Source organism: Rattus rattus, chromosome 5, assembly GCF_011064425.1.
Source record: "Rattus rattus isolate New Zealand chromosome 5, Rrattus_CSIRO_v1, whole genome shotgun sequence".
Taxonomy (NCBI): domain Eukaryota; kingdom Metazoa; phylum Chordata; class Mammalia; order Rodentia; family Muridae; genus Rattus; species Rattus rattus.
The window spans coordinates 158032908-158043165 of NC_046158.1; the positions used below are offsets into that span (position 1 = coordinate 158032908).

The 10258-nt window shown below is 52.8% G+C and overlaps 1 protein-coding gene across 1 annotated transcript; it reads left to right on the forward strand.

Annotated features, from left to right (window-relative positions):
* Window positions 1-4860: 4860 nt before the first annotated feature.
* Window positions 4861-9011, forward strand: Birc7 (baculoviral IAP repeat containing 7). The gene is made up of 6 exons (XM_032902509.1): window positions 4861-5369; window positions 6693-6792; window positions 7172-7250; window positions 7334-7379; window positions 8586-8657; window positions 8813-9011. Exons 1-6 carry the CDS (start codon window positions 5003-5005, stop codon window positions 9004-9006), a joined length of 858 nt encoding a protein of 285 aa, XP_032758400.1. The 5' UTR covers window positions 4861-5002; the 3' UTR covers window positions 9007-9011.
* The last annotated feature ends 1247 nt before the right edge of the window (window positions 9012-10258 follow it).

The window sequence follows — 10258 nt, forward strand, 5'->3', positions numbered from 1 at the left end:
GGTGCTGTCAGTCACCCAAGCCACCCTGCACCATCCATACATGGATCTTGAATACGCTGTGCCCACACCTAGGCTCTTGCTGGTACAAGGGGTGGAAGAAATTTCCGATTTAAGAACTGATTCTTGGGTAGAAGGAGGCTGGGCTGTGCTGGGCTGAGTCCCCAAGCCCTTCCCAGGCCCAATTATCTCAGCAGGTGGCATTTACAAAAATAATTTCAAAGATTGTCCAGAAGGCAGTCACAGCAGCATTCTGATGTGAAAGGTGTCCTGGGAACCAGAAGGATTCTGAGGCCCTATTAGAGATACACAAAGCTGGTATCATAGGAGTCAGATCAGGGATGTACAGAGAGCCAGGTAGTATTGGCAGGGTCAGGCAGGAAAGAGAGTGAGCAGGGCTAACCCTGGACAGGGGCTTTGGTGACTGGTTGGGACAAGGAGTGCCTGAAGACACCTGTAGTAGCTGGGTGAGTGCCGGGCACAGATGAAGCTGTTAACCCAGAGTGAGGGCCTGACTAAAAGCCCTCCTCAGGGAATGAGAGTGAGCTATCCAGGGGATGGGAAGGCTGTAGGAGACTCCCCTACTAGGTTTGTGTCCCTCCATGACTCACAACAACCTTCAATCTGGTAACTCCAAGCGGATGCAAGCTCGGGAAGTTCTCCTCAGTCTTAAGCTCATGCTTTTGGGGAAACCGAGATGCCTTTCCCTGACATTCATGGCCACCTTTACCAAGAAACGATGCTATCCCAGAGAGGGAAAGGTATGCAGATGACGGCATTACCTGAACATGGGTAGAGCTAAGCCTGAGGCTGTCCTCCCTGCACTTGGGTCATGTGAGCTAAAGCAATTCATTTTTGCTGAAGCTTTGTGTTTATGTCACCACGACGACAGTGTAGGATATTCAGTCCTAACCCAGCCAGGGTTCCACAGGGGAAGGTCTGACCAGGTACACACTCCATTCCTCCAGCACCTGTTAGCTAGTCTCTGGGTTTCCATACTCCCTGGTGTTCTCGTGGTTCCCAGACGCTGGCCACATGTCCCTCCTGCCCTTGACAGCACCCCCGAGTCCCTCTGCTATCTTCCTGGCATTTGGCCACTTGTTCTGCTTGTATCCTCAGAGCCAGATGACACCGGTGACCCATCCATCTCACAACATTTCGAAAGTGTTTGGTCCACTTTTGTGTGACTTATTCCAGGGCCTGGTCTCTGACCCTGTGCTGTCATTCCCCTGGTGTCCAGCAGGGTGTGCTCTGGATCAGGTGTTCGACCTTGGGCTCACTCACCTCCCAACTCCTGGAGACTGACGTTCATTCATCCCATGGGCAGTGGCTGTTCTGCCCCACAGCATAACCACTGACCTTGTGTAGCTGTGGAGTATTTGAATCTGAAGGACTGTATTTTTCATTTTATTTCATCTTATCAAGATTCAACCGGCCACACTTAGCTAGGGTCCAGAGTGTAGGACACTCAAAGTCCAAGTCCCTGAGAAAAGTTGGAGACCTGTGTGTGTAGTAGGCTCACAGATAGATGACCCTGACAGTTCCATTGAGCCTGGTATTCCACTCACATCACCCCCCACACCCTAGCAACTCTGACTGAATTGGATTGGAGGAAGTAGTGTCAAGCTTGTTCCTTGTAGGCTACAGTTCCCACTTCCTTCCCTGCAGCCCATCCTGAGGCCCTGGAGCTCCTTGATCCAGCCCTTTCTGAAGCCGAACCTAACTTTACCCTAGATTCCTCATTGGCTAGAGTCTGGGCCCAGAAGCACACAGTCTGAAGGGTCAACCTGTGGGACACTTGGGTTCCTCTGGTCTTTGGGAACAGAAAACTGTTGCCATCTCAGCCAGCCCATGATGCCTAGGTACTCTTCCTTGACTGTACACCTCAGGGTCTCTGGGCTCTGAGGAAATCCCTTGGAGTACCCAGGGGAGTGGCCTTCAGGAGAAAGTTCAGTATCGACACATTTACTCTTTGCCAGCATGATACTTGGCACAGACACTCAAGCTTCAACCTGCTTAGGGTCTGCTCTATAGAGCTCAGGGCAGGACAGACCATCTCTAGAACCATATAGAAAGGGAATTTAGAGAGGGGTGGTCCACTGGACTTTCTCTGTCTTTCTTCCTTCCCTTTCATCCCTTCCTCCACCACAACCAGGAACCCTCAGTCCTCCCCTAGTCTTCAACCACACGGAAGACAGTCCAAGTAGCCCCCACACTTCCACACTGGGCCTTGCCTGACCCAGAGTGACATCATGGCTGTGCTATGAGCACCGTCGACCACAACTGGTCACCACCTAGGTACTGCGTTAGCAAGGGACCCAGCTTGTAGTGTGAGCTCTTAGCAGGGACATAGGCATCAGGCAAGACGCTGTAGAGACGGCTGCTGTGTCTATGAAGTCCCAGCATGGATGCAGCTGGAACAGTCACCCAGGTGCTTCATTCTCAGTCCTTTTGGACATACTATGTTGATGCTCTCACGGGCCTTGTGCACTGCCGAGAGCCCTGAGGCCCCCATTCTGTCTGTGTTCACAGGTACAGGATGTTTCCCTCTTCCAGGGGGGCTTTCAAACCTCCAAACAAGAGAGAGGGACTGAGTCGGCTGCTTCAGACAAGGACAACAGGAATGCTCATGGTCATAGGTGGAAGAGACTGTCCCTTGTCGCAGACCCCAAGGCCGAGGCAGCAGGCCCAGAGTCCAGTGCTCAGACACCTAGGGACCCAGGCCTGGGTTTGCATGGAAAAGGAATTTGGTGCAGCTGCCCCTGTTCCCCTCTATTAGCCCCCGTGGCCTCAATCCAAGGGAACCAAGTCCATCAAGGGGCCTGGAGAGGCAGGGCTCCAGGTTCAAGTGCTCAGCTGTGATTCTTCCCTTTTGCTGGCAAGCAAAGAGAAAGAAAAAGGTTGTGATGTCCTGTGGGATACCCCAGAAGGTCTATTGCCACAGAATATAGTTAGCATGTGGGCCTAGAAGGGAATGAGACAGAATCCTAAATCCCTGTAGTGCCATGTGGCATTACATGGGCTGAGCTGGCGATGGTGGATACCCCAGGGACTCCAGCCCTGTGGAGCTTGACCTGGTATGGGACAGGAGTAGGACAGGCCACCATCTCCTGGGCTGACCTCTCATACCTCAGCTCTCAGTGAACCTGCTAACTTTGCCTCAGTTTCCACATCTCTGAAATGGTGGCAACCCCGTGCCTATCCCAAAGGACAACAAGAGGTTCTGTGAAGCATGATCCTCTCAGGGCATTCTAAAACCAGTAACATTGGAAAAGCTGCCTGTGCGCACTGTGTGTACTGGACCTCTGCTGAGGCAAGTGTCAAGGGTAAGATGCATCGACAGGCTGGGACCCAGATTTCCTCTCCAAGCCAGGTGCCTCCTTAGGCCACAGGAAGCAGAATCCTAGGATGGTCTCCCTACAGCTGAGAAGGTAGGAGTCCTGCCCTATCTGCTCTGCTCTCTCTATTCCTTACAAACTATTATTTCTTAATTTTATTTTTTGAGACAGGGGCTCTCTCTAGCACAGGCTAGCACAGAACTTACTATCTAGCCCAGGTTGGACTTGAACTAACAAAAAATCTTCCTGATTTATCCCCACGAGTGCTGGGACTGCATGCATGAACCACCATCACAATGTCTCACAAGACCCAACCTCTAACTAAAGGACTGTTGACAGTTGGAAGCTTCTGGAAGAGGGAGGGTCAGTTTTCTTTAAGGTTGTGGCCCCTGGTAGGTTGACCATGCTCCCTGGATGTCCCCACACCCATATGTGTACGGACACCACAAATTGGACTCAATTGATTATACATTTAAAAAAAAAAAAGAAAAAGAAAAAGGGCATGAAGTTGGAGTGGAATTCTTTTTTTTGAGACAGGAGATCCCCTTTGTATTCTGGAACTAGCTCTGGAGAGGCTGGACTCAAACTCAGAGCTCTGCCTGCCTCTGCCTTGGAGTGCTGGGAAGCACCATGCCCAGTTTTGCCTGAAATTTTCAAGGAATTAATAAAGTATATATGTTTTAAAACTCACAATACTAAAAGCTTCACAATCCGCGAAGAGCTACTTAAGGGTAAAGGTTTGTGCGGAAACCTGGTTACAGTGCAAGCTGGGGCAGAGCTGGCCCCTGGGTCTACTTCTCTGCCTCTTCCAGGGGTCCCAACCTGTAGCTATGGCGTCTCTGGGGTAATGACCCTCCTCTCTGTTCCCTGTTTTTCTGCATCAATGGAATCCCTCACCTGGGGCTGGTTAGTGAAGAGAAGACCCGGTTCTGGGGCAGAGCTCATTTAGGGATGCGTTTTCCATGTCACAATGCAAGTGGAAACGTCTGGCCCAGAACAAACACAATCCAAACCTTGAGCTCCTCCAGACAAAGGCCAGGGCATACCCCACCCTTGATTTGACTGTAGACTGTCTAGACAGAAAAAGAGCAACCTGTGACCAGATAGGTGGACTAACTCTGACTCAGGGCTGAGCCAAGCAGGAATCTCCTAAGTGCTAGGGACAAGATAAGCCAGTGATGAGGTCATCCCTGAACATCAGCACAGGCTTGGGATGGAAGAAATGGTGGGGTTGCATTCTGTTCTGGACAACCTAGCTTCCTATCTTGCAGGCCCCTGTCTGGGTCTCTCTCTACCCAGAACTGGACCCTGAGTGGCTGCAGTCCCTCTCCTCCACTTTGTCCGTGTTCACGACCTGCTTCCTGAGGCTTAGGGGATTCCATTGGAGAGGTCCCAAGCTTGGTCCCTCCCCCTATTGAGAGATGTTTTTTGCCTGGTAGAGTACTGCCTTTGTTATGTGCCTGCCAGGAGGCCCCATGACATGCTGCAGACAGCACGTGGCTGCCACTCTGGCCTCTTTCAGAAACTGGCACATCCCTGGACACCACTGCATCTGAACATCTAGCAGCATATGCTTACAGTTAGAAGCAGGAGCCACCACAGCTTCTAGAAAGGACTAGAGGCAGGAGCTGGAGAGGTAAGTCACCAGGCACATTCCAGGGCTGGTGATGTTCTCGCCTGCAGGCTTGCTCCGAGCTGCTGTCCTACCCATGGGGCCTGAGAGTAAGGACAGGGACTCGTTCTGTGGCCCAGAACTAAGCCACAGGGAAGAGAGCAATGGCCCCACACAGGAACAGCATAGACCCCACTGTCCTTGTAACCGTGTCCTGGGCCAGGACTGCCTAGATGGGCAGATCTTAGGCCAGTTGCGCCCCCTGTCAGAAGAGGAAGAATCCTCTGGGGCTACCTTCCTCGGGGAGCCTGCCTTCCCAGAGATGGACTCAGAGGATCTCCGCTTAGCCTCCTTCTACGACTGGCCATCTACTGCAGGGATTCAGCCTGAGCCATTGGCTGCTGCCGGCTTCTTCCACACAGGTAAATGTTGGGGTCTTTTTTGCTGTGGTCTGGATGCTACTTAGCGCTCTTCCAGGCAAATGGTTTTGTCCATTCCTGCCCTGAGGGAGGACTAATAAAAGGTACTCCTGTCACCCTTGCCCGGCCAGGGCTTGGGGTCTACTCCACTCAAGGCTGCTATGAAATCTTGGGCTTATGCTGGCCTTGTTCTGAGGGCCCTTCCGCATGCGGAGTCTGCTGACCTGGTGGTTTCGCCTGGCTTACATGGTTCTGAGGATTTCCCACACTCCTCGGGGATCCCCACAGTCATCAGTGCCTTTCAGGCTTGGTTATAGAGCTGATTAATCCCTTTCATCCCTTGACCCAAAGCCACAGAGCCAGAATCTATTCTACGGGGCAGGGGTCAGCTTGTACCATCCAGTGCTCATCTTGTAGGTAATCCTCCAGGCTTCCCAAGTACCAGGCTAGTGCAGGGACCAACTCCAGATAAATCCTTTGAGTACCTGTTCTAGTTATAAATTTAGAGCATTCCTTGAGCTTGGTCTGCCCTTCACTCACAGTAGGATTTCAGGCTGTCTTCCTGGCTGAGGGGAAGTGAGTCAGTGAGACCCGCTGAGGGGCTTTGTAGGTATGAGCATAAGCAGAGAAATTGTTCACCTGTGGCAGCAGCAGGGGAGGAAACAGCTGTTTTCCTTGCACTGGCCAGTCAAGAGTCCATACTGATTTAGGAGAATCGGACACTGGTTAGGAAAGGTCAATGTCTGGAATGGTGGGACCCCCCTTTAAAAAGGAGCGTCCTTGGGGCCAAAAGATGTCAGGGGGATTTTGTGGACCATGGATGCCTTTTGTGGGACATTGCCTGTAAGCAATCCTATTTGGAACTTCTGCTCAAGGTCATGAGGGGTACATTTTCCTATGACTGGGGGAGGGGCGCAGAGCAGAGATGATTGAGGCCTGAGCCACTAAAACCAAAATCTGTCTGAAAACTGGTACGGAAGGGGTCACCTCCTTATCCTGTAACTAGGAATCCTCCTCGGAGGCCCTGGCACTCCCAGGCTGCAGATGCTCCAAGCCTTTGGCTCAACCCTACCCACACGCTCTGCGAACAACACAAATGCTAGCTCGACCTTTCCGGAATATTCTCGGGCCAGCCCGACACATGCCCCAGGGCCATTGTCTTTATTCACCTTTGAGACAAGAGAGGCGTCCATGTGCCTTGTTCCCTTCTTGTTAACCTGCTGGCAGATTCCAGTCCCGCATGCCCAAGCTCTGATGGTCATGGAGGGACACCCTGGAACTGTCAGCTAGGTGGGGCTACCAGCTGTGTGTCTCCGCCATACCCAGGCCAGCAGGACAAGGTGAGATGTTTCTTCTGCTACGGGGGTCTACAGAGCTGGGAGCGTGGAGACGACCCCTGGACAGAGCATGCACGATGGTTCCCCAGGTAAGGGCCCTGTGGGCTGCTGTGGGTCTGGCTAATGAGAAGGGCCCCCAAAGAACTCTGTACGGCCTCCCCATCTCCCATGGTCCTGAGATATCTCTGCACACCTCACTCTCCACAGAGCCCTCTCTAGGTGGGCTGCTAGGGTAGGTACTTCCCTGTCGCTATCCTTTTCTAGGTGCTCACCTAGGTATTCAGAGCCCATCTCCAGGATAGCCTTGCTAGCAGGTGCCATGGGGGATACAGCCCTGACTACCTGTCACAGGAAGTAATGGGTTCCATGGGAACAGAAGGCATGACCTAATCCCAAAGGCTTTCGGGGCTCGAATGTGACAGTGGGACTCTGAGAGACCAGTCCTGCCTTCTGAGCTCTCTTCTCCAGGTGCCAGTTCCTGCTACGGTCAAAAGGAAGGGACTTTGTGGAAAGAATCCAGGCCTACACCCCCTTGCTTGGATCCTGGGTAAGTCCATCTGTCCTCAGGGCTCAGGAGGGTTGGCAGTCTCTCTGCTTTGTTTACTTAAGGCATTGGTGGCTCCCTAACAGGAACAACGGGAAGAACAGGAAGATACGGTCTCTGCCACTCCCTCAGGTGAGAGCCTGATGCACAGCCCTTGCAGTTTAGCTGGTGTTTGCAGCCTGCACGTGTGTAAGACGGCCGAGTGTCTCCACCTGCCAGTCAGCAGGGAGGGTGGGGACTGTGTCCTCGTGTTGTGTCCAAGGCACTGCATCCCCTTGATCCTAGTGAGAAGCCTGCTAAATACACTAGGGCAAACCTGGGGGCGTGGCTGTATGCTAGGCTGGTTCTCCTGGGCATGAGCCATAGCTTCTTAAAGCCAAGTGGGCTGCAACAAGAAGCCAGTTGAACAGAGATACAGAGGACATGGCTTTCCAAATCCCTCCCTTCCGACCTATGGATCAGGGGTTTGAGGTTCTTCAGGAGCCCCTGAGGGGGACTTCTGACTTTGGGGACCACATGGTACGCTTGCCAAACTTGTGGTTACAGGCAAGTGGCTTTTCTCCCCAGTCTCATTGCTGTGAGATGTGATACAACAGTAACCATTTCAAAATCACGTGAGTCTGTACTTGGCGCTTGGCAGTGTTTTGCCTACTGTCCTTTCCAGTGGTGGTAGCACCTCTAGACAGAAGCTCTAATAATGCAGCATCCTCAGCGTAAGAGAGTTGGACCTGGCACCTTCTGGGAACACAGATCCACGTGAATATAGACAGAGCATGCCACAGACCACTAGCCTTTCTCCACAACCCTGGGTTCTCTGTCCCCTGTCTGTCTCTGTCTGTCTCTATCTGTCTCTGTCTCTCTCTGTCTGTCTCTGTCTCTCCCCTCCCCCCAGAGGCAATGGACCCAAAGCTCAGGTGTGCCCAGTATGTCCCCTTCACAAATGGTGGCTGCCTTGCTCCAAGAGGAGGGCCAGATGGCAAAAGCCAGAGGTACATCCACCCCCTCTAAGCATTGTCTGTCTTCCCCTGTCTCAGTCCTCTGGGCATCCATCACCATCTGTTTCCTGTTCCTCCCAAAGTGCCAAGTATATACACCTAATGCTAGTGCCAAGTATACCACCTAATCTAAGGGGCCAGGTGGTGGAGTACCCTAGTGGAAGTTGTCCTTGGTGTCCTCAAGGAGGCTTCTGGCCTTGAGCTCATGAGTAGCTGAGTGCCCCACAAATCCTTCTGGTCTCTAGGTCAGAACTAAAAACTTGGTAGCTGCTAGACTTTCTTTGGGCCAGGCCTCCCTTCCCCCACAGAAGTGAGGCCTTTAATCCTTTCCTACTCTCTACAGCTCCCACCCATGGAAGCCCTGAGTTACTCAGATCCAGAAGAGAGACTCAGTCTGAAGATGCCAGTGAGCCAGGTATAGCCGGGATCCATATAAGTCAAATAGGCCACTCTCTTTCATGGGGTGGGGGGAGTGCAGGGGATAGGTGGGTGGGTGTGGCAAGCTCACTCCCTCCCTGAGGAATCAGTCTCCTAGTCCCTGAGGATGCTGGCGAATCCTTGAGTCCCCAGGAGCTGAGGATGTGCAGGAACAGCTGCGACAGCTGCAGGAAGAGAGGAGATGCAAGGTGTGCCTGGACCGAGCCGTCTCTGTAGTCTTCGTGCCCTGCGGCCACTTCGTCTGTACTGAGTGTGCCCCCAACCTACGGCTGTGCCCGATCTGCAGGGTGCCTATCTGTAACTGTGTACGCACGTTCCTGTCCTAAACCAGGTGAGGCCCAGGGTATCCCCAGCATCCTTCCTGCAGCCTACATGTAACCCGAGTGTCTTGCTTCTAACAACTCTAGAGATGGCTAGGCTACAATTCCTACCCCCTCCACTGGTCGACTCCACCCACTAAGTGGAGTCGGAGGGAGAGAGGGCTGGGGGACACCTCTTGTTTAGCTGGTCATTAAGGGCTTGGAGAGGCCAACTTCAGAGGCACGTGGGCTAGATTTGGGCTTGGGAGGGACACATGAACCTCAGTTGCTACATAAATGTGTCACACCCCTGTCCTTGCTGAGGGTTGGGAGCCATGGCCCTTCTTGGGTGCTCAGAGGTCAATATGTCCCCCAAGATGTGCCTGAGAAGTTTCTAAACAGAGTGGTAGGTCAAGGGAGTCCCCGAAGCCAATGGCCCCTGGCTCAGACAAGTCTGATGAGAACAGAACTCATATGTGCTCCCTCTTCTCCCTCCAGGCGCTAAACTGCAGAGTGGGCACCCTGCCTGCCCCAACCTGTCCCAGACCACGCAGTGCGTCTGCCGAGGACACTCAGTGTCCACCACAAGTGGTGCAGCCTGGAGGAAGAGTTCCTGGTTTGTGTGAGAGAGTGGTTCTGCTGTAGCTTTTTGGATCTCCTTGAAGATAATAAAGCAGGAGGCCTCACCTCAGTGCTCAGTTAGGCTCTATGACATCCATGTCCCTTAGTCCACGCTAGACAGGTCTCCGCTGCTTCTCACGGGCAGAGCAGCGCCTGTCGGACGTCCAGCCACCTCCAGTCACTGTTCAAATTCCTTCCCACTTTCCCATCTCGGCGACCTTACGCTGGATTTTACACCTCCGGAATAGACTGGCCTCCTCCTCGGACTCTCAAGGCCCCCGCTTCTAGTTTCCTCATATGCAGGTGTTCTCAGGGTGCTCGCCCAGGGTCTGTCTTTCTGAATGATGCTATCTATCTGTGTTCTCCAAAGAGGAATCCACGTGCTAGCCCCAGGCTCCACATTTCACCCATGGGACTCTCCTAGCTTGGGAGTGGCAGGGCTCCTGGACCAGTTCCAGGGATTCCACTGGTCTCAGTGGGGCCAGGGCCTCTGCCTGAATAAGACCTTCAGCTGGAGTACTTCAGGATTTATTTAAGGCCTTAGTCACTCTTGGATTTTGGTGGCTCATAACAGGGACCTGTTACTGGGGCTGAACCTTCTTACTGTCCTCTGATAAGCCCTTCCCCTGGAAGCAGTATATAGTCTGCAAGTCTTAAG

Coding starts and splice junctions, on each gene's coding strand:
- Birc7 (XM_032902509.1), top strand. CDS start 5,003: ATGTTCTCGCCTGCAGGCTTGCTCCGAGCTGCTGTCCTACCCATGGGG. Junction 7,251..7,333: donor CCCCCTTGCTTGGATCCTGG/GTAAGTCCATCT, acceptor GCTCCCTAACAG/GAACAACGGGAAGAACAGGA. Junction 8,658..8,812: donor TGAAGATGCCAGTGAGCCAG/GTATAGCCGGGA, acceptor TTGAGTCCCCAG/GAGCTGAGGATGTGCAGGAA.